The sequence below is a fragment of the Perca fluviatilis genome, chromosome 4 (genome assembly GCF_010015445.1).
Source record: "Perca fluviatilis chromosome 4, GENO_Pfluv_1.0, whole genome shotgun sequence".
Classification (NCBI taxonomy): Eukaryota; Metazoa; Chordata; class Actinopteri; order Perciformes; family Percidae; genus Perca; species Perca fluviatilis.
Window position 1 is genome coordinate 36,329,694 of NC_053115.1, and position 24,304 is coordinate 36,353,997.

The window sequence follows — 24,304 nt, forward strand, 5'->3', positions numbered from 1 at the left end:
GATTTAGTGTTTCCCTGCCAGATTTTTTTTCTTTTTTTTATTTCTGGCATGTTTATTGCCATGTTTATTATATGTTTATTTTCAGCAATGTGCAGAGGGCCAATAGAAAACAAAATCATTAAGACCTTAATGTAGGGTAACTTTGGGACAAACTGACTTGAAATCAACAAATGAATGACATTCAAGTAAGAATCAGAAGGGGGAAACAAGATTAAGTTCCCGTCAGGTTCACCCCGAGGAACTGCCTTTCAGGGCAAAGGTGAAAGGGCTGAAAATCATCCTTCCTCAGAGAAAAACAGGACTTTATGAAATGTTCTGACAGTTCTGAGAGTGACTGACATTACTAAAGCACAGATGTGGTGGTGGTGGTGGTGTGAGTTAAGGTATTACCTTCCAGAGCCTTCATCATGCTGTCAGTGGTGTTGGCCAGCGCTCCGGCATCCTGCTGCAGCTTCACCAGTCGATCCCCCAGCGGCCCCGCCCCTTCACTGGTTGCAGCCTTCTCTTTAAGAAGCTCCAGCTGCTTCTCCAGAGACAACAAGTCCTACACACGCACACACACACACACGCACACCACTATTACCAACAGTAAACTATCGGGCTATACCACTTCTTCTAATACTGCTCTTTAAAAAAAGAAAAAGAACAGAACATTAACTTTTAAGCTATTTTACTGCAAATGTGCTTCTAAAGACCAAGAGGGGATGTGCCTCCTCGAGCGATGTCCACATATCAAAGAGGGGAAGTCCATAAACTGCATGGGAACTGTTTGTACCCATTTTTCAATGAATGAGTGTTTTTGTTTAAAGCAAATACTTTTGTTTGTTTTTTACGGAAGAGGATTAGGGCCCCTGGTGAAAAATTTTGAGTTTAAAGTCAGAATTCTGAGAATAAAGTCAGAATTCTGAACTCAAATACATTTTTCACCAGTGGCCCTAATCCTCTTCTGTAGTTTTTCAACTACTTATCCTAAATGCAGATTGAAATGCACTGTAAAAAGGCCATACTTAATTTTCTCAGCATTAAAAACATAACTCGCCATTAAAACGTTTAAGATAATTTGATCTTTATAGTACATTAATATTAAATACAAGTGAGTCAACGTTGCAGTTTAAGACATTGATGAATACCAATAGCTATAATATAAGCCTTAAATCCTGATTCTAAAGTGGCCCATGGTAAAAGGAAATGTTCATATTTCAATATAAAGCAGCTACAGCAGGTCTCATACCTTATTGGCAGCAGCTGCTTCATCCTCAGCTTTGACTGCGTTGTCCTGAGCATCCTGGGCCTGCTGGCGTCCGTTCTGCAGCAGCTCTTTGAGCTCGTCCAGTAGGGGGTTCATTGGCTTTATGAGTGCGGATGTGTCATCCAGAGCCTTCTCCGCTGGGATCAGCTGCTCTTTGGCCTGCATGAAGAAAACCACTACAGCTCAGTAAAGCTTGGCAAGCAGCTTTTATGGGAATACATGGGCCACCATGTCATCCATGGTTTGCTTCGTACCAGGGGCGTAGCACAACATTCTGGGGCCTGTAGAAAGGCATTCTCTACGGGCCCCTCTCCGTATCCACACATCTATTTGGGCCCTGGGCACTCAGTCCCATTTCCACCCCCAGTCCGACACCCCTGCTCCGTACCTTAGTCAGGCTGTTGTTCACGTTGTCTATGAGATCCATGCTGTTCTGCAGTTTGTCCTCCAGTTCAGAGAGGGAGCCCTCCACCGAGACGAAGCCTGCCAGCAACCCGTCCACGTCTGCCTTTACCCCCAGGGCCGTATCCCTGTGAATGTGCAACCAGAGAAAAAATCTTTTACATAACTGACATCTATCATCACTAGAGAGATGTAGCTGAGTGCTGAGACTCATCCTCAGGAGGAGAGGAAGGCTGAAGGAGCGCCCGACAGACCTCCAGAAAGACCACAGCATTTTTAGATTTGGCCTCAAAATCTATTCCTGATAGCATCTTGATTAATCTTTACAGTTTATTCAATAAAAAAAATAAAAAAAACATTTATGATGCATCTATCATGTCCTTGTGAATTGATTTAATATCCATCCTGGGATTAATAAAAACACTAGTTTGACTATCCAGGCCTTTTGAAATGCTGTGAATGTGCAGAGCTGATGATTAACAGTGGTCTGGTCCTGTGAGTGTGGAGGCCCACCTGGCGTCCTGCGCTTCCTGCAGCAGTTTCCTGGCTTTGTCCAGCTGTGGCTCGGCCTGATTCAACACGGCCGTGCTGTCTGGGAGATTGGCCGCCAAATTCTTCAGCTCCTCCAGCTTCCTCTTCAGAGCGGCCAGGCTGAGAGGCAGTTTGGCTTTCAGGATCCAGTCGCTCACCTCCTGGATGTGGGTCAGGTTGGAGGACGGGTCTGCGCAGACAGAAATATAATCCATTCAAAATGGCCTGCTACGCCCTGCTACACCCTACTACAGTATGCCCTGCTACAGTTTGCCCTGCTATGCCCTGCTACACCCTACTACAGTATGCCCTGCTACAGTTTACCCTGCTATGCCCTGCCACAGTTTACCCTGCTATGCCCTGCTACAGTATGCCCTGCTACGCCCTGCTACAGTATGCCCTGCTACACCCTGCTACGCCCTGCTACAGTATGCCCTGCTACAGTACACCCTGCTACACCCTGCTACGGTATGCCCTGCTATGCTACAGCTATTGTTTCTAGTCATGGTTCCATTATCTTTATTGTTTCTGGTTGCCACTTTTCATCATATCAACTGCTATTATTATGATTTATATTTCTCTATATCTGTATCAGTGTCTCTGTGTCCTAGCCGTCACCGGCAGATGGCCGCCCACCAAGAGCCTGGGTCTGTCCGAGGTTTATCCTTGCCACTGTTGCACAAAATGCATGTTCCTGGGGGAATTGTTGGAATTGTTGCGTCTTTGTAAATTATAGTGTGGTCTAGACCTATTCTATCTGTAAAGTGTCCTGAGATAACTCTTGTTATGATTTGATATTGTTTGACTTAAAGTGAACCTTCCCTCCATATATACTCTGGCTGTCTGAGGGGCATGGGCGAAACAACAGCTGCATGCAGTGCAGCACCAATGTGCAGAAAGTTTTCTAGCATTTAGGGCAGCCGTTAAGGCACTGCATTGCGTTTTCTCCACTGGAATAGCACCGTAGAGGGCACTTCATCATGTTTTATCTATCCATTCCACCAGAGAGTCACTCATTCATCTGTCTTCTGCATCAAAACAATCTTTACCTGACAGGAAATCTTTGAGCTCTTGCACAACGTCACGCGTCTCTCTCAAGTCGTCTTCTAGCTCGTCTTGGGCCTGCTTCATCTTACTGGATAGCTTCTCTGCAGACTGTCTCACCTGATTGGTTGTATCCTGTGTTTCCTGGAGCTGTAAGGAATAAAAATTAAGTTAATTGATATTTTAGGGGCGCCTGGGTAGATCACCTGGTAGAGCAGGCGCCCATATATAGAAGTTTACTCCTCGACGCAGCGGCCACAGGTTCGACTCCGCCCTGCGGCCCTTTGCTGCATGTAATTCCCCCTCTCTCTCCCATTTCAAGCTTCAGCTGTCCTGTATAAATAAAGGCCTAAAATGCCCAAAAAAAACATCTTAAAATAAATTATGCTTTAGTCTCTGTAAACTGTTTTATAAATCACAGTGATGCTGCCGGTGGGGTCAACAGAAGTGAAAAGTGATGCGTGTGTGTACCTTCTCTGCAGCCTCTGTGATCTTCCCGGTCAGCTTGTCTAGTCGCTCTTTCACATCCTTAGCATCAGTGTCTGCCCTCTTGCTCAGAGGCAGGGCGCCCACGCATTTCTTACCCTTTGCACAAGGTGGGGTTCCGTCCGGGGGACACAACTCTCCACCCTCACACTGGAGAGGGGTGCAGGGCTCTGAGCGAACACTGCCACATACCTGAAATAAAGTCACAGATAGATATATGGTGATTGAAAGAGGAAATGTGGAAGCTATGGTCCCATTTAACACAATAGTTATTACATTTTAGGGGTTGATACAAGTCTCAATTGCAGTATCTATCTAATGATGTTTCAACAACTTCTGCTTGGATCGCCTCAAAATGTGCAGTGACTGCCCCCTAATGTTTTAGTGGCCCTCTGAGCTTTCCTTAAGTGCCAACATTTCCACTAGAAGTATAACATCTAAAAGGCCCACACATGTTAGTGAGTATTTTTTTGCTACCCAGATGAACCCTCTCCCTTTAGAACAGATTATAATGAACATTTTGGTTCATGCTCTGGAAGGCATGCATCCTTTTTGAATTTATGCCCCAATGGCCTTTCCTCTGGTGCCACATATTCTAAAGCAGACATCCGGGACCATTAGGGGGTCCTTAGAGATATTGCAGGGGGCCCCCCAAGTTATTGTTTAATCATAAAAATAAATGAAGTTCAAAAGGTAATATTTCTGAAAATATACATAAACATGAGTCCAACATATTATTAGCAAAGATAAATCAGCCTATTTGCGATTTTTGGTGTGGTTTTTAAATTTACACAACTTGATGACAGGCTTATCGGCCTGTAACGTAGCCGCTAAGGTAGCCATCCACAGATACAGTTAATCTTAAGGATTCACTGTGCTACATGTATGTTTAACATTAAAACATGATGTATAAATATATGAATGTCAATAATTATTTTAAAAGCTTAGTATTGTAGGCACCATAAAAAGGTATGTGTAAAGGCTTTGAGCAGCCCTATACATTACTGTAGGCCCAGTTTATTATGCAACTCAATTTCATACAAAATGTAGTAGGGGTCCCTGCTCGGTCTCTCTTTTAGCTATGGGGTCCTTGGCCTAAAAAACCTTGAATACCCCTCTTGTAAAGAGAAGGGAAATTAAAGGTGGTGCAGATGCATACAAAGATGTAAATAGATAAATGGCCCCGAATTAAATTAATTTGTAAAAGATGGCACATATTGGAAGTTGAAGACATGCTGATTCAGAATGAAAATGTTTCAGCCTCACACTGCTAGTTGTTCCTTTGTTTTTTTCTTTACATCTGACAGATGTGTTCATCATGATAATGATTTCTTTAAGTACTACAAATCAGCGGACGTTTCCAAGTAAATAGTAGATCCAGGAGATGTTTGTTTTTGAAACACATTTGAGAGCTGTAATTTTCATCATGCTCCACAACACGATAATCTGTCTCCCTGCTAAATGAAATGAGAATCCCAGCATCACGTTGATGGGATGAGGCCTGGGAGTTACCTGTTTGGCAACAGGAGTGAGGTCGGGTCGGGAGGCCATGCTCTGGTTCAGTTTGTCCAGATCTCTGGTGTTGGCTGGCTGGACTCGGTTTTGAAGATCCAAAGTCTCTCCTCTGGCATCAGCTGACTCCTTCACCACGTCTCCGCTGGCATTTACTTTCTTAGCTGCATCTGTAGACTCATCGTAGGCGGTCTTGATGGCAGAAAATGCTCCTGAATGAGACAGAAACACTCAACTTGAGTACAGTATATTTGAATGATGTCACCATATCAGAATGTCTGTTTGAGAAACATGGTGAGATGGTTCAGTCAGACATTGTGCTTAAACCAATGTGTGTTTGCACCATATTTTACGGTGGCCTAGCCGGTTCAACACTAACACAAAAGCCAAACACAAAAGCCACAACAAAATAGAAAAGCTACAACACAAACACAAAAGCCAAAAAGCTACAACACGAATGCAAAAACTTACAAAGATTTTTATTTTTTATAGCCATAATGGAAGTGAGCGTCAACAATGTTGACAATGAAAGAAAACTGACTATTAACGCCAGCGGACTATGCTTCACATGTGGAGGAAAGGAGGTCTTAAAAAAATAAATAAAAATAAACTTCCATTGTGGCTTTTGTATTTGAGTTGTGGCTTTTGTTTATGAGTTGTGGCTTTTGTTTTTGAGTTGTGGCTTTTGTTTTTGTGTTGTGGCTTTTGTTTTGTGTTTGTGGCTTTTGTTTTTGAGTTGTGGCTTTTGTTTTTGAGTTGTGGCTTTGTTTTGTGTGTTGTGGCTTTTGTTTTTGTGTTGTGGCTTTTGTTTTTGTGTTGTGGCTTTTGTTTTGAGTTGTGGCTTTTGTTTTTGAGTTGTGGCTTTTGTTTTTGAGTTGTGGCTTTTGTTTTTGTGTTGTGGCTTATGTTTGAGTTTTGACTTTTGTTTTTGTGTTGACTCGTCTAGGCCACCAATATACTTTCAGTTTTATTAAAAAATTTAATTTTCAATTGGAGCCACTTGACACTGATGTTACATAATTCATGCACCTATGTTGCCTTACTAAAAGTGTAGTGTGTAGCGGTGGTTGGTGTGTCTTTGTTTCTGACCTGTGTTGTTCGGATTGCCGGAGTTGTCCTTTGCATCTTTCTTGGCTTTGTACACCAGAGTGAGGCTGTCCAGCAGAGCCTGCAGTCTGTCCAGCTCCGAGTCCAGACCAGTTGTTGTTGTCAGGGGTGAAAGGTCACTGTTAACCCTGTCCACCCGGTTCCTGGGAGACAAAAACATCAGCTGTTCAAATAGGCATCAGTGAGAGAATCACCGTCCAAAAATTTGTATAGGGAGAAGAAATGACATCCATGAATTTCCACAACAATGATGGAACCAGTGGTGGAATGTAACTGAGTAGGCTACATTTACTCCAGTACTGTACTTAAGTCCAAATGTTGAGGTACTTGTACTTTACTTAAGTCTTTTTCTTTTCATGCCACTTTCTACTTCTACTCCGCTACATTTCAGAGAGAAATATTGTACTTTTTACTCCACTACATTCATCTGACAGATGACAAAGAGCAGATTAGTGCTTTCATAGCAAATCCAAATTCTGGCTTTTTTTCTCAGCGGTCCCTTACCTGAGCTTGTCCAGTTGGAGCAGAGCATTATCGACCTGTGTGGTAATACTGGGGGGAAGGGAGATGGAGTACTGGATAAGGTTCAGGCTGTTCTCCAGGATGAGGATGCGAGGTCCGAAGTTTCCAGGATCAACAGCCCCTCCAGGACGGGAAGGGAATCTGGGGGAGAGTCTCTCCAGACCTGCACTGAGGTTCTGTCTCTGGGCGTCCAGGGTGAAGAAGCAGGACGGACATGTCTCGCAGCCAGGGAAGGAGTCACAGTGTCCTCGGCTGCAGGAGTCACAGCGGTTTCCTCTGACGCCGGGCCGACACAAACAGGCTCCTGTCTGCTTGTCGCAACCGCCTGGAAGGGTTCCTTCAGCATCACAGCGACACGCTGTGGAGGAAGAGACAAGAGGATCAGAAGACAAGAAATACTCATTTCAGCTCTAATTGGAAGCCTCAGGTGCTGCACCCCACTACCTCAGTCAATAACCGTGAATATGAAGTGACAGAATTGTAGAATTGAAATGTAGAATTCAAATACAAATCTAAACTTTACAGTATGGGTGGGCAGTGTGGATTATTTTTGAAAAATGAATGGAAAAAGTGAGAAAAACACAAACTTCCTGAAACTACCCTCTGTGAGCTAACATAAGAGTGAATAGTAAATATGTGCAAAGGCCAGAAATTAATCTTTAAGAAAAAAAAAGAAAAAAAAAGAAATAAACTAGCACTGCTAACCATGGAACAACGTACGTATAGGATTGGGCATCGGGAACCAGTTCCAACTTTGAATCATTTCAAAAATTACGATTCCAATGGAATTGTTTTTGTATTGGAATCGTTTGGAAACTTTGGTTTTGAATCCGATCATTGTTGTGTTGCAGCCGTGTTGTATACTCTATATAACTCTAGGGTGGCTTTACTTTACGTTGAAAAAGCCTGCTAAAACTGTAAATCATCATTGAATCAAAATAAAATGTTCCTCTTAACTGTAAAATAAGCATGGGACCCGTTTCACCTCTTCCTCAAAGAATTGGAATTGAGAATCGATAAGAGCCGGAATCGAAAGGATTGGCATCAGAATTGTTAAAATCAAAACAATGCCCAATCCTATGTATGACTATTACAACTTTTGTCTGCTATTTTTGGGGCATTTGTTGTCCATCCTATAGGTCACTTATAAAATACTATTGATATACCACTCTATACATACAACATTTTATAATTTCATAACAAGGCTAGCACTAGACACTGACCACACCTAAATTGATGGACTTGGTTGCACTTTCAGATACATTTTTATGTTTATTTTATTTAATCACTAAACAAAATGTCCAATTACCCAGGAAGAGTACCCATGAAGAAGCCAACTTTAGAGTTAAATGAAGCCACCATGTGGAACTACAGTGGCAGACGTGAGTCATGTCTTCATGGGACCTTTAAGGATTAACCTGTGACTGCAATCTGGTACCAACAGTTATAATGAGGCTTCATTAGCCTGTGCTAAACATGGAATTTGTGTGTGAACCTGGGGTATTTACAAGCCCAGTTAACTTTTACTTACTAAAATATGAGTCCTACATTAACCGAATGGAAAAATGAAACAAATTTCTACCATGACTGAGATAGCAAACTAAACCACAACGTCCAATACATCTCACAAATACATCAAGTGGCTTCTCAACAACAAATGGAGTAATGCGAGAGAGTGGACTCACATCGACAGCCTGTGAGAGGGTCTCCGTATGTGTTGTCTGGGCACTCGCTACATGTTGGGCCTCCAAAGCCTGGTCTGCACTGACACTGACCTGTCACCTGGAAAGAAGGAAACAGTTGATTTCAGTGTTATTACTGGTGAGAACAAATCCAAACTGCATACAAACTCTGCTACAAATCCTTCTACTTATGCTCAGCTGATGATCCAGCAACATCTGCAACCTCTAGGGCTGCATCTCATGGCTCTTATTTGATAATGGCTCCTCGACTCCTCGGTCCTCGGCTGAACCGGAAGTTGTTCTGTGCTCCTTGGTGAAAGCCGTCTCAAAGCTCTTATTTCTTCCCCCGAGGAGCGAGGAGCGACAATCGATGAGGGATCATCGAGGAGCTATAGGCGAGGAAACACGAGAGCAGCCTTCCCGGAAGTCGTGCAGCTGAAGGAGTTGCTAACTCCGCCCAAACAGCTGACGTATTTATGTGATGCTTCAGAGGAAAGGACGTCTCATCCCTCTAAAACACATTTGCTCATTTCCTCTCTCCTCCCATGATTTCCTCGCGTCTTTCCCTTGCCTCCTCGTGAGATGGTAAGGACGCGAGGAAGAGAGGCAAGTGGAGGACTCAAGGAGGGAATTTAAGAGCTATGAGATGCAGCTTAGGGCTAGCAGTAGTAGCACTACCAGTAGCATTAGAAGCAGTGGTAGTAACAGTCCTAATTCATTGTTATTATACATACATTAAGTTCTATCATTTTTATGTTGAACAAGGCTGTGAATCATCCATTCAACTGTAATATTAATGAATGAATTGATAAATGTTAATAAACAGATGCCAGCGTTATGTCTATAGAACGTAGCGTTCTATGCTTGTGTGTGCACTGCATGTTGTGCAAATACTGTGCAGCTCTTTTTTTACTGTACTATGTGTGCTTTGCCACTGTGTAGTTTTTAATGTTAATGCATGTCTGCGTTGTTGCCTGGGTGATATTTTTTGTTCCGCTGATCATTTAAGAAGTGGCATCTTATTTAAATTTATGTAGTCTAATAATGCTTGTTGCTCCCGCTGTGATCTCCATAGCTCTTTTTATTTATTGTAGTATTGTTATTTTTGTTACATTTTTGGAGTTTTGTCTCTTTTCTGGTTGTATATTCATAATTAATGATCAGTTATATGCACAGGCTGCTACGTGCCATCTACAGAAAACGACTATATTGTTGGTATGGACATAAGGGCTCTGTGGTGTGATGTGTATACATATGTTGGCATGTTAATGCACTTTATTTTGTAGCAAAAAATTTTATTTAATAGGTCTATCAAATAACATCACCAAATAAATTTTTCTTAAAATGTAATGCACTAATGTTGATTTAATGTTGACCTACTTTTTACTTTTATCTAAGTGCATTTTAATGTAATTTATCTTTGTATTATTTTAATTTGTAAATGGACTTGTACTTGAGTAAAATCTTCTAGCGCTCTTCCAACCTGTCCTCACTCCGTCCTCACACTCGGAAAATACGGACGCTTGGGCAGTGGCTCTCAGTGCCAAGAGTCCCGACCCAGCGCTTTTAGATAAAGCGTGTTTAGAAAAGATGCTAGAGGGGCTCCCGGATAGCTCAGTTGGTTGAGCGTGCGCCCATATATTGAGGTTTACTTCTCAACGCAGCTGGCCAGGGTTTGACTCCGACCTACGGCCCTTTGCTGCATGCCATTCTCCCCTTTCATTTATTCAGCTGTCGTGTCAATAAAGGCCAAAAAATGCCCCAAAAAATTATCTTAAAAAAGAAAAAAAGAAATGATGCTAAAGATGACTTTCAGCATCAATAACAACGCCAAAAGCACCTGACCAAGCGTCCGTATTTTACGTGATGGGCGTGAGAATGTGTTGGCTCTTTCTAAGTAGTGATCATACCTGGTCACAAGTATCACTGTATGACCTGGTGGGGTCACAGCCGCAGGGTTTGCAGAATGATGTCAGCGCTGGTTTCCAGTAGCCTTTGGAACACACTTCACAGGTCCGGCCGTGGAAGTGGGGCCGACAGGGACACTGGCCGCTCATCGCGTCACAGACATCTGACAGGGACCCGTCTGGGGAACAGGAACACTCTGGACAGCAGGGGGGACATCAGAGTTAGCTATTGTCAACTTGAATATGAACATTTGCACACATATATACACTTTGGCCATAGCTATAAGCATTGGTGGAAGTATTCAGTTCCTTTACTTAAGTCACAGCCTCAGAGTCACTGCAGGGGGGCTGCCAAATTATAGTTTAATACTTTTTTGAAAGTTTATTTCCCCCCAAATTATAATATGTCGGAAAATATACATTAACATGAATCCAACATATTATTAGCTAAAGATAAGATAAGATAAACCTATTCGTAAAAAAAAACTCAACAACATTGATGACATCCACAGATACAGTTAATCTTAAGGATTCACTGTGCAACATGTATGTTTGACATTAAAACATGATTATATATGAATATGTAAATAGAAGCTTAGTATTGTAGGGCACCATCAAAGGTATGTGTATAGGCTTTGGGCAGCCCTACACGTTATTGTAGACCCAGTTTATTATGCAACTTAATTTTGTACAATATTATACAATACAGGTTAAAGGTCCTTGGCCTAAAAAACATTGAAGACCCCTGACTTAAGTGAAAGTACTAGTACCACACTTCAAAAATACTCTTTTACAAGTAAAAGTTCTGCATTGAAAATATTACCTAAGTAAAAGTATAATCAGATACAAATAACTTGAAGTATTAAAAGGATAAGTACTCAATGCAGTAAACCCTCCCATTTTAGAAAGTGGAAAGGATCCAAACAGTTATGTGTTTAATCGTCTAATCATTTCAGGTAATATAAAATAAAACTCTGACACCACCTACAGCCTGTAGTGCGATTTGCAAAAATCCACAGCTCCCTGTTCAGATGCACCAATCAGGGCCGGGGGGGGGGTGTCTAACTGCGTGTCAATCACTGCTCATGCACACACATTCATTCTCCCTTGTGGGGGGAGGGGCTTAGGAGACAGTTTTAGGTTTTAGCAGAAAGGGGAGAGGGACGGAGAAGTTGTCGATGTTAAAAATGTTTGGCTAAGTCCTGGATCTTCGCAATCCTACCTACAGCACCTTTAACGTGTAAAGTAACTAGTAACTAAAGCTGTCAGATGAATGTAGTGGAGTAAAAAGTACAATATTTCTCTCTGAAATGAAGCGGAGTAGAAGTAGAAAGTGGCATGGAAAGAAAAGACTCAAGTAAAGTACAAGTACCTGGAATTTGTACTTAAGTACAGTACTTTTGTGAATGTACATAGTTACTTCCACCACTGGCTATAAGGACCTGGGGATTAGGCATACCTATGTATGTAAAGATTTCCCTACTCAAGCTAAGCTGTGGTAAAGTGCTCACTGAAAACAGACCCAGCTGAAAGAAGAAGCCGCTGGTGTTACAGAGTGTGATATGAAGGTGCTGGATGACTCACTGGAGCAGCCCAGAGGGTTGGAGGCGCTCAGGTCGTAGTAGCCTCTCTTACAGCGCTCACAGCGGGGGCCTTCCACATTCACTTTACACTGACACGTGCCGGTGCTGTCGTCACACCGGCCCCCGTTTACTGTCCCCTCAGCACTGCAGATACAGCCTGGCAGCAACACAACACAAACTCATCAACCATTGTATCTACGGGGCAATTTCATATTTAGAGTTAACATTTAACTTTTTTATTTTACTTTTATAAGCATATTGATGACAATTGCAAAGAACATGTAGGCTAGTTTTACACAAATTCCTGTCTTAAATGTGAGAAAAAATTGTTAAATGTAACGAAAGTGAGCTAAATAATCAAAATATATCAGCTATAAAATTGTGAATTTTTACATGTGGCTGAATTTTTACATTTGGCGCATATGTACATTTGTATATACATCAAATATTTAGCCCATTTTTGAAGTTTTAGTTGGATCGTGCATGCCACGTTCAGCTTTTTGATGCTTTGCACTTGTGAAGGACCTAACTTGAAGTTCAGAGTGCTTTTCATTTCCCTAATGAACAACTCACGTATGCAGGCATCGGGGCGGTCCATTCGGCTACGAGGGTTTGGCTGGTAGCCCGGGGCGCACTGGTCACACTTTGGCCCTGTGGTGTGGTGCAGGCAACCCTCACACACACCTCCGCTCCTCCGCCCACTGGCCTCAAACACCGCCTGGTCAAACTGACAGCGCTGGGCGTGGTTGTTACACTCACAGCCTGAGGAGGAGCAAGGAGGTTAGTATACAGTAGGTGTCAAACTCAAATCTGGGCCCTAACAAATTTTGATCCGGCCCGCATATCAATTTAGGTTCACAATAAATTTTGACCCGCCTTGTTGTGTGCCAAACCAAAAAGACAGGAAACTGTTTTTCAAACTGTAATTACACTACAGAATTTGGCAGATTTGCCGACTTTGAGACTCGTTGCTGTGAGTCGGCTGTGTTGTGGTAGCCTACTTTTAAAAATGTAATCATTGTTTTGCTTGATTTGCTAAACTCAATGATGGCTAAGGAACTTTTTTGCTGACTTTTGTAGGGCTTTATGTCGAAAAAATGTGACAAAATTGTAAAAAAAAAAAAAAACAGCAACAAAAACATTGAAAAGAGTCACAAAAATGGCCCTTAATGTGATTCTTATTTTCCAGTTTGGCCCTTAGTAAAAGTGAGGTTGACAGCCCTGGTATACAGTGTATACAGTATGAGGTAATGATTAAAATAAATAAATGCATTTGAGTTAAAATGGCTTTCACGTAACCCCAAGCAAACATTACATACAACAAAAATAATGTAATAATACATCAGATTGCCAACAATGAGGGACAATTTTGGCCTTCACTATTGTCTAGCTTTGACATAATGGATGCTCCAAAACAGTCTGGGGTATGGTAGTCTATATCCTCGACGTTCCACTTGCGGGATTCCTCTGTTGCTGCAGGAAAATCCGCTGGATTTCCCTCATTTAGACCAGATATCCGTTACCTTCCTCTTCCTTTGTGTTGGCGTTCTAAACTCCGGTGCATTTATGAGGACGATGGTTAACTGTTCCTCAGATCTCTGCAGGGTAAATCCAGACAGCTAGCTAGACTATCTGTCCAATCTGAGTTTTCTGTTGCACGACTAAAACAACCTTTGAATGTACACATGTTCCACCAAAACATGTTCCCTCCTGAGGCTATTTTGCACAATTGTGAATGGTTTAAAGAAATGCCAATAAAAAAGAGCATGTTTTCCTCTCATCCCCGAATGCTGTGTGGAGTAGCCAGACTCTCCTCCTGCGCGCTTTGGAGGAAGGTCTGGTGTAGCGAGACTAGGGGTATGGTGACAAATGTGAGAGGCATTATTGCATTAATTCGATATGTTGGCTGACAGATGCTACCTCTGTGTCTTTCTACAGTCTGTGGTGGGTCATGACACCATCTCGCTGATCAGCTGGGTTTCGAGAGATGTGTAACAGGTACCGGGGAAGTCTTACGTTTGCAGGTATGAGTGTTGCCCTCCTCTGCGGGTCTCCAGGGCAGGTCGTTGTAGAGATCAGCACAACGCTCACAGTTGACACCGGCTGTGTTATGCTGGCAGTCACACTGAGGATTCACCTGCAGAGAGACACAGAAGCACGTTCATCAACGCTGCGCTGATTCATTTAGGCTGGGATCAACTGTGGACTGCTACCAGTGACATGAGTATCACATCACTAAGTTATACCAGCAAGCTTTTTTAAAGTGAAATACATCTCGATTATATACTGTATTTAGCCTGCAGGGCTGGGTATCGTTCAAAAAGTTTTGATACCGGTACCAATTTAATGACTTACTGGTACTGGTTCCTAAATTTATTAAATTCATTTAAACAAATCTTTTAGTTTTTTCCTTAGCTCCTTTACACCTATGTGACTCACACACTGTAGTCAAGCCATTAAAAATACAACACATGAGCCCCGTCTCTGTGCGTAACGTAGAGTTTTTCCTGCATACCTCTACAGCGCGTAATGTTAGACAGCCAATCAGCAGCATTATCAGATCTTGGTAGAAGCACGCTTCGTGCTTATTGGCTCACTGACGCTAATGAGACTTACTCCTCAGGTATGGAACTTTGGTATTGAATGATGAGGCATTTTTTTGATACTTGATACTAGAGAGGCAATTCGGTCGGTGCCTAAAACGTATTGAAGTTCAGTACCCAACCTGCACCAACAATGAAAATGTCAGTATGCATAAAGATGAAAGTTGAAACGAAATCCAGAGTAGATTTCAGTTCAGAACAGCTAACAAATATGTTTATATGACATACGAAATTGGGGGAGAGGCAGTGTTCAATCAAAGGGACATGCACACTAACAGTAGTATGGCATTACCAGGCCTATATCTCCACAGCGCTCTGGATGTCTGTGCACCCAGAGGAAACCCACGCAGTCACGAGGACAACATGCACACTCCGCACAGAAAGGCCCTGTGGGTTCGAACCCTGTGAGGTGACAGTGCTAACCACTGCACCATGCATATTAAATAATATACATTTTTGTGCATGAGGATCATTGTCCTGGTAGCCACTGAATGAGAGGCTTATTTCATTTAAAGCTATAGTGCGTAGTTTCTGTCGCCCCCATGAGGGATTCTAAGTAATGACAACAAAACTGTCGGCGAGTCCAGGTGATACAAGCCTTCCGTGATCGCGATAACAACATAAAACAGCATGACAGCCAATGACAAAGACAAGACGGAACAAAAATGTGACACAAGTTTAAAAAATAAATGAATGAAAGGTTGTGGAAAGGGAATCAATGGATTTCATAAAGTATAAGTTATAGTGAGTAGGCCAGTTTAAACAGGTGGGTTTTGAGTGATGTTATGGTGTCAGACTGGCGGATGTGTGGGGGTTCGGGTTAGGTTAGGGTTAGGTTAGGGTTAGGGGAGTTCCAGAGCCAGGGAGCAGTGCAGTTAAAAGGCCTTGCCCCCATGGTGCTGAGGCGTGTGGTGGGTGTGGTTAAGAGACCAGCAGAGGAGGAGCGCAGAGAGAGGGAGGAACTACTGTCAACTAGTGCTGAAATGAATCACTGCATCCATAATCAATTATTGCCTACTGATGTTACTTGTTGATTTTCTGCTCCCTGCTTTTTTTAGACTTTTTTTGTCTGTTGTCTGTTGTGTTCAGACTCCGCTAAATTCAGGAAGTGTCTTTTTTAAGGGCAGATACAGTAAAAAGGGGAGTTCATATACAGTATACTGACTGCTTGAATTTGTCAATGAAACGGATCGTGATGCATCGTGATATTGAATTGTTGACAGGATAATCGTAATCAACTTGAATCGTGAGAATAGTGAAGATTCACACCCCCACAGTCAACTACCCCCACCCAAAAAAAGAAAAAAATCAACCTCCAAACCCCCCAACACATACCTGTATGCTGTTGGTCAGCAGGTTGTTGTCGGCCTCTGGAAGGCATCGGTTGGCATGTCCGTGGCACAAACAGCTGCCCATCACCCTCATCTCCTTCAGGGCGTAGAACCTACTGAGAGCTCTGCCTGGCAGACGCGGCACATCGCCGAGCTCCATCAGGTTCACCCTCAGCCCCGTCATCGCAGACACATCTGGGGATGAGACAGCTGTCGGTCAGCAGCCTACACACCTCCAACCGGGTGGAGCGACTTATGACAGACAGAGACTTACCTTCAATTTTTTGGTTTGTGGAAGCAGGCACATAAACATACTGACGCAAAGGATCGAACTGGATCTGGAGAAGAGAAATGTACATCTTATCAGGATTATACCTTTACCTAAAACTAATGCCACACAGAAAACTGTAATGTATAGGGCGATGTCAAATTGGAACATATTTCAACTGCATTTAACACAAATTACAAGTGAGATCAAATTTTTTTATTAAAAGACTAAAATGAGCAATTAGTCAAAAATAAATCATCTTAAGCATAGCACATGTGAATGTGGATTAACGTTCTGGTGTTTACTTAAGTACAGACACTAGTGTACACCGGTACAACGTGTCCATTGGTTACTTGTGTCAAATGGCTGTTAAGAAGGAAATGTGAATGTATCAGTAGAACTATATTTTATCCATAATGTGGAATTATTAAATATATAGTATTTATTTATTGTATTGACAATGTGGAATATTAATGTATCGTTAAATGTCTTGTTTTGTTTTATCTTTTGTGTGGACCCCAGTAAGAATAGTTGTTACTCCGGTAACAAAAAATAAATATATATATGTAAATTATGCTATAATATATATATATATATATATATATATATATATATATATATATATATATATATATATATATATATTATAGCATAATTTACATATATATAACTATATATGTAAATAATACTGTATGTAGCATCATTGTTTTATCCATTCATCCATATACAAATATTTTTTAATTGCATTTCACAAGAAATCCCAGATGAAAGTTCATTCTGCACTTATGCACAGCTTTCTATGCCCTATACCTCTACACCTCAACATTTGTAATTAACTGCAGTACTTGAGTAAATGTACTTAGTTACATTCCACCACTGGTCCTTACTTTGTGATCTTGGTATGGGTTTGGTCCAGTAGGGGGCAGTGTGTAGCAGTATGTCTGGTCCAGGGTGAGAGGTGTAGTTGTGGGGATGCCAGGGAAAGCCTTGTGACAGTCTGTAGCCAAGTAGAGAGCGGGCTGCCACGTCCTGCCATTATCCTGTGTCCTCTCTATGAGAAAGGAACTGGGACGCGGACCCTGCAGGACACAAACACAGATACACCGTGTTTATAGTCAGATGTGTTCCATAAATGATAAAATAACGATCAAATAAAATATGTTTCAGAAGTAGATGCGTCAAAACGTTCAACAGAACAGATCCATGGTGGTCATGTGATCAGCAGACCGTGTCCCACCTTGAAGCTGAGCACCAGGTTGTCCAGCTGGAACAGGTTGCCCAGGTCCAACTGGAGAGTGACGGGATTCACCTCTGCAGGACAAAACAGGCACAACAGCATTTCCATGTCAAATAAAATACTTTGCTTTGGTTGAAATTATTTCCCATGAGATTTGATGTTGTTTTGTTTCCTACAGTTTAGAGTTAACAGCTGGAAGACAATTGAAGAAATGGCTATAAAACATGGTATGTACTTGAAATCAGGGCTGTAGTACTTGAGTCCGGACTCGGCCACAGACATAATGTCAGCGAGCACTTTGGACTATGGATTCTTCGGGACAAGTAATGAGTCCAAGAACGGGACCGTTCAGTGTTTTTTTTTAGTGACACCTGTGTTGCTTGTTATTTGTTACATTTTCCACAATGTTCTTGTAACACTAGAATAAAAAGACTCAACATCTAAAAATGTGAAGTTGCACTTCAAGCTCTATGTGACTTAAGTGAAATTGTTACACTTAAAGTAAATACTAGGGCCTAATTTGATCCTACAGTGTTTCAAATACATTATTATTATTATTACAAATAATAATAATAATAATGCAAAATGATCATCTTAAAATAAAAGAAATACTGTCTCTCACATCACATCAATTATCAACAGGTAAGTACAGTGAGTGGTCTTGAAGAGGATTCTTTTTTTTCTGTCTCTCATTTGGACTCCAAGTCTTGACTTGGACTTGAACCTCTTTGGACTTGGTCGTGACTCGGTCCTGACTAGTCCTGGTCCTGGACTTGTCTTGGACTCGACAAAGGTGGACTTGACTACAGCCCTGCTTGAAATATGCCATTTTACTCCTGCTAATAGAAAAGCCCATTCTTTCTTTCTTTCTTTCTTTCTTTCTTTCTTTCTTTCTTTCTTTCTTTCTTTCTTTCTTTCTTTCTTTCTTTCTTTCTTTCTTTCTTTCTTTTTTCTTTCTTTCTTTGCCCACCTTTCACAGACTGCCACCATCTGTCTGGTCCAGATGTGGACAGGACATCCTGGACCGTGTGGGCCAGCTGACCGTTTGGGTTCCTGGAGTCACATGGACAACACTTCATCCTCCTCTAAGAAACAAAGAAACATAGAAACAAATAAAGTAACAATGGACGCTCCTGCAGAGTTACATTGTAATAGTTGGTGTATGGGATTATGTCACTGTGAGTGCCAGTTGTCCTGAAAGTGACCCTTGGACCTAAGACCCAACTTCTAAATGAGTCTCTTTTGCTCCCCGCTATGATTAGCTGGGTCACTGAGCAGGTCACACCGAAAAATCAATATGCATCAGATGCATAACAGCTCTATAGATTGGGCTGGTCAACAATTTGGGGGGAAACTTTGCCCGAGTAACAGATGAGGAAGGAACACTGTGTGACACCTGTGGAACCTGACTTGTCAACACAGGCAAAACAAATCCATTGTGAAATAAAGAATTCCCCCCCCTCTGACAAAATTTGAAATTGATGAAATTCAGATTCTTTCCAAAACACAATTCCAATCAACTATTGTAGACGTCTAACATAACTTATAATGACTTTAGTAAAATAATCTACCCAATTCCCACATCCCAAAAATGATGTTTAGGTGTAGTATTGTCTGCTGACCATGAGTCAGTGTGAAGTGTGCATGTACACGTGCACACAAACACACCAACGTTAGCAGATCATGTTTTTCCACCTCTGATGCGCTACGTGCTGTTTATGAAGACACCCACGCTGGGTTTGGAGATGTATCGACTTAAATAATAATTCCCACATGGCTGACTGGCTGCTTTCATCAGTCAATATTTAGGAGCTCCCCCTCTATTCTGGCGACTCTGGACATGGCTGCTTTCCCTGTAGGGAAAAGTTCCCTCTGGGTTGCTGATTGTTACGACATACTGTAAAGGCCTCACTAATGCTTTCCCTCCAGCTACGTGACTCAACTCAGTCACACATTAGGACGCAACATTACTGTCATGACGACCGGTCACATGACATTTAAGTTTAGCGGGCGGTCTTTATAGTTAGATTTAGCCAGGAAAAGGATCAGTTTCATACAGCCTCTCCTACTCCTAGAACAATAATTTGTGACAACACAGTTTACAATTAGCACTTCAAAATATGCATAAACCTATTAAAAATAATGCATTTATCAAGTCATCAATTAACCTATTTATTATGTATTAACATACATTTTTAAACGTTTTTTTAAACGTTTTTTTTCTGCTTTGGATGAAACCAGCTAGCAGTTTCCCATTCATGCTAAGCTAGGCTAAGCATACTGGATGCACAGTTAGCATATTGTTATCAGTCTTCTCATGTGGATGTGTTTGATAGGAGATAATAGCATTCCTAAAATGCTAGTGTGTTAGGAGTGTTTTGTTTGAATTACAGGAATGATGCATTCAATTTAAGCCTTGTGTTGTCTTGGGGTCACATTTGACCCGTTGTCTAAATGTCTATATCAGAAATATGGGTTTCTTTTTAACTACCTAATTTTGATTACCCAAAAATAACATGGATGGTTTTATACAACGCAAAGTACGACAAAAATCTTTAATTTAATTGAATTTTGTGTTTTGTTGATTTTTTTTGCATTTGAAAATAAATTGGAAATTTTTCGAAACAGTATCTCGACTGAATGTCGTCGTTATTCTGTTATTATCCTTCCTTTAATATTAGTCAAAAAAATTCATAATTTCTGCTTTTTAAGTCAAGAATTAGGTATAATTTCCTATAAATGAGTTTTATTGACCATGAATTCCAAAAATATGTGTTAATCTAGTAATGAGTTTGTGTTAGTGGTGTTTATACATGGTAGTAAAAGGAGCGTTAAACGTCAAAAAAGTACCAGAAACATTGAAAAAAGAGTCAAAAGAGACAAAAAAAACCATTAGAAAAAGTGATTTTCAGTTTTGACCTGGGAGGACGATGCCTGGTCGAATAGAAGACAACACAAGGGTTGAAGTGTGTAAATCTTTGACTGCAGAACTGTGAATTTAATCTAATCTCAGGCGATAAAGACTTCAGCCCCTCAAGGAGTCGGTTGTGTAATTTTTACAACTACTTCACCCCACATACCCCAGATAAGCATAACATGGAGATTCTTCTTAACCTGCAGGTTAAAAGGGATTCAACTTAAAGGCTTTTTTCCAGACAGATTTAGTTTAACTAACTCATTTTATAATAATGCCCACTGTAGACTTTATACCACAACTGAGAATCAAACACATGTACGGTTGATGCAACAGTCAGCTGGCAACAGCTACATGCAAACAGTGTGTTTGCACGGGTGTTTGAGGGGACACGCTGCAGTGCCAAAAAACACAAACCTTGGATAAAAAATTGGGACCACGTTGAATCACTTTTAACCTACAAGTTAAGAAGAACTCAAATCAGAGTCGATAACGCTCACAGTTTTGCAACGAGAAAAATTTATTTACACACTTTAAGTTGAATGCATTTAAGTTGAAACAGCAGGTATCTGACTGGAATGAGTGATTCTGAACTGCTCGGATTGTTATGGGGTAAGAAAAATCTATTTTTAGGCCCCATTACAAATTTGCCTGAAATAAGCCTAGCTTCGGTACATTATAGATTTGAAGGATGTCTTTCCAGTTTCTCTTCATATCCTATATATGTTTAGGAAAGCTGACACCGCAACAACATAATTTGATCCTCTGATAAAATCTGAAATGCATGCCTAATAGGATGCATCAAATCTATTGATCATTCTCCATATATTTACAGTATATAGTATATGATATTAGCAACTCCAACCAAAATAACCTCATATATTAAATAAAAATTCTTAGGGCTTTAATGTACACAGTAGGAGAGCTAAGGTCTCAGAGATGACACGTTTCACCAAATCTGTCACAACTTAGAGTCTAGGTATACTGCTGGAGCTACAGCTCAACCTGGCCCACTGCACTGAAGTATCAACAACAGAAATTCTGCGATACAAAATCCAACTGTTAGCTCTTTCATACATATACTGTATTGTCACATTACTATCAACACTTACATATAATATCTAAATTACTATTGAAATATTCAAGGCCATGGTAACTCTAAGCCACTAGACCAGGGGTCTTTAAAAATGTTTAGGCCAAGGACCCCTTAATTGAAGTAGGGATCCCCTACTACATAGCACAAGGCACAGGGAATCCTTAAGCTTAACTGTTTGGCTATAGTGGCTCCCTTACCTAAGCTGATCTTCAATGTGTCAGTCATTTTTTCACAAACAGGCCAATTTATCTTTGCTATTAATATGTTGGATTCATATTAAAAGGTGCCATGGCATGAAAATTACACTTTTTTTTCACTCATTTTTTTATAACATTAATTAATTAATTTAACATTAAAACTGCCTATGGTCCTCCAGTGGCTAGAAATGGTGATAGGTGTAAACCGAGCCCTGGGTATCCTGCTCTGCCGTTGAGAAAATGAAAGCTCAGATGGACCGATCTGGAATCTTCTCCTTATGAGGTCATAAGGAGCAAGGTTACCTCCCCTTTCTCTGCTTTGCCCGCCCAGAGAATTCGGCCCACCCATGAGAAAGAGAGAGACATCATGGCTTGCAAACAAGCAAAGTGGCAGTTGGTCAAGGCCACACCCCCACCCTCCACCTTGCCCCCCCCCCTCCTCCTCAATAGCATTTAAAGCTACAGACACAGAAATGGCACATTCTAAGGAAAGCTCATTGTGGGACTGGCTCTAGTGGCTGTAATTCTGCACCAAAGCTGAATTTCGGGAACGGGACTTCAGATACAGTATTAGGGGACCACTAAGGTCTATGTAAAAGCATCCAAAAAGCAGCATGTCATAGGACCTTTAATGTATATTTTCAGACATATTCAAATTTTTGAATTTTTTAAGAAACTTTTTAAGAAACATTTTTTTTTAAACATAATTTGGCAGCCCCCCTGCACTAACTCTGAGGACCCCCGAGGGGTCATGGAACCTCTGTTGAAGATCTCTGCACTAGACCAATCAACACTACAGCATTTAAATGTATTCATTTGATTAATAATTCAATTCAGTTTTATTTATAGTATCAAATCATAACAAGAGTTATCTCAGGACTAGACCACACTCTATAGTTTACAAAGCCCCAACAATTTCCCAGAAGCTAGCATTAGGTGCGACAGTGGCGAGAAAAAAAATTCCTTTTAGGCAGAAACCTTGGACAGACCCTGACTCTTGGTGGGCAGCCATCTGCTGCTGCCGGTTTGGACACAGATACACTGATACAGATATAGAGAAATATGATTCATACTACACATAAATGTTTGTTACAGAATCCGGTGCTTGCAGCAGTGTGATGACGCATTGCCAACAAGATTTGACTAGTTTTTTTATGATGGCTGTGCAGGCTTTCAGCTTCATCATTGTTGGTCTTTACTGGCAGCCGTGCATGTATGTGTCAGCTCTGACATACAGCTGAGTGTTCCCTCCCCTCCCTGTCTGGACGAGGTGCGGCTCAGGTATTAAAAAAAATAAAAAAAAAATAAGGGAAAGTGTTGATCAATCAGAGAGAGACCACGCCTAACACAGCTATCCATTCCCCGAGGCAGACTCAACGCAGCGCACACACACACTGTGAGGTATGAATGAACACAAACATTACCCTGCCTGTCTTTCTGTGTTGCTGTCTTTTAGGTTGGATTTGGATTGCTTAGGTTTAGGTTACCTTAGTGCGCATGTGTCAAACTCATATCAATGTAGATTCTCAATACATTTTGGCCCACCTATTTGTTTGTAACTTTTTCAATGTTTTGTCGCTTTTTGAGAAGTTTTTGTCACATTTGCCGACGCTTTTGGCATTGTTTTTTTTCAACCTTTTTTGGCTTGTTTTCCGACGTTTTTGTCTAATTCACACCCCCAACCGGCACCGTCAGACACCACCTACCTACCTACCCTGGGTCTGTCCGAGGTTTCTCCCTAAAAGGGAGTTTTTCCTCGCTACTGTCGCACTGAATGCTTGCTCTTGTGGGAATTACTGGAATTGTTGGGTCTTTGTAAATAGAGTGTGGTCTAGACCTATCTAACTTTAAAGTGTCCTGAGATAACTCTTGTTATAATTTAATACTATAAATTAAATGTAATTGAATTGATGTTTTTGTCTGATGTTTTTGTCGCTTTTTTTTACTTTGATGGCTAAGTTACTTTTTTGCTGACTTTTTGGGGTCTTTATGTCAGCCAAACTGTAAGTGAGAAAGCTATATGAGACATGCAATAATACAGTCAAAGATGCTTGACTTTTTCGATGAAATAAAAGCATGACAATCAACTAAACATGTCTGGCCCTTGATGTGATTCTTATTTTCCAGTGTGTCAGCTGGGCTTCAGTCCAGCCCTCTCGCTCTGTTACACCATCCCTCTTATCATTGGACAATTGCAAAACTAATATACTGCACATATTAAATATCTTTTAGCACATCTCTTTAAAAACTCTCTGTCAGCGGGAATTCTGGCAGCACAGCAGATAGCACACAATACCAAATTTAACGATCCCTGCGGCACCAAATAATGTAATAACTTCACCAATAATGTAATCAAATGTCCTGGCTGATTTTGTAATAGCATTTTTACTGAGAAGGCAATAGCTTTCATGTGGGTTCTCATTTTTCAAAACTGATGATATAATCATTTTGAGAGATAATGTTATAATTATTAAGTATGCTTTTTTCTGGGGAATTACTGTATAAAGTGTGCATGTATTATACAACATTTATAATACTGTTAGTGTCATGTAAGACTACTAAAAACACCAACATTTGACAAAGATTTCATGTTTGGAAATGTATCCTAAACAATGCAGTATTTGACATTTACA

At 41.1% G+C, this 24,304-nt stretch overlaps 1 protein-coding gene across 2 annotated transcripts in view; it reads right to left on the bottom strand.

The window, feature by feature from the left end:
* Positions 1-24,304, bottom strand: part of LOC120556965 (laminin subunit beta-3-like) — a 30,182-nt gene that overhangs the window by 2,133 nt on the left and 3,745 nt on the right. The window contains exons 1-20 of one of the 2 annotated variants that reach the window (XM_039796893.1): positions 22,750-22,971; positions 18,435-18,549; positions 17,465-17,538; positions 17,115-17,306; positions 16,234-16,297; positions 15,964-16,154; positions 14,042-14,162; positions 12,599-12,787; positions 12,027-12,182; positions 10,446-10,639; positions 8,539-8,635; positions 6,836-7,211; positions 6,314-6,474; positions 5,225-5,436; positions 3,698-3,904; positions 3,232-3,376; positions 2,165-2,372; positions 1,638-1,779; positions 1,232-1,408; positions 391-544 (exon numbers count right to left, since the gene is read on the bottom strand). In XM_039796893.1, the coding sequence (XP_039652827.1) occupies positions 391-544; positions 1,232-1,408; positions 1,638-1,779; positions 2,165-2,372; positions 3,232-3,376; positions 3,698-3,904; positions 5,225-5,436; positions 6,314-6,474; positions 6,836-7,211; positions 8,539-8,635; positions 10,446-10,639; positions 12,027-12,182; positions 12,599-12,787; positions 14,042-14,162; positions 15,964-16,154; positions 16,234-16,297; positions 17,115-17,306; positions 17,465-17,538; positions 18,435-18,549; positions 22,750-22,857 (3,283 nt within the window). In that variant the 5' untranslated portion in view covers positions 22,858-22,971. Of the gene's footprint in view, positions 1-390; positions 545-1,231; positions 1,409-1,637; positions 1,780-2,164; positions 2,373-3,231; positions 3,377-3,697; positions 3,905-5,224; positions 5,437-6,313; positions 6,475-6,835; positions 7,212-8,538; positions 8,636-10,445; positions 10,640-12,026; positions 12,183-12,598; positions 12,788-14,041; positions 14,163-15,963; positions 16,155-16,233; positions 16,298-17,114; positions 17,307-17,464; positions 17,539-18,434; positions 18,550-22,749; positions 22,972-24,304 lie in introns of those variants that run through there. The other variant, XM_039796892.1, reaches the window with a different exon arrangement.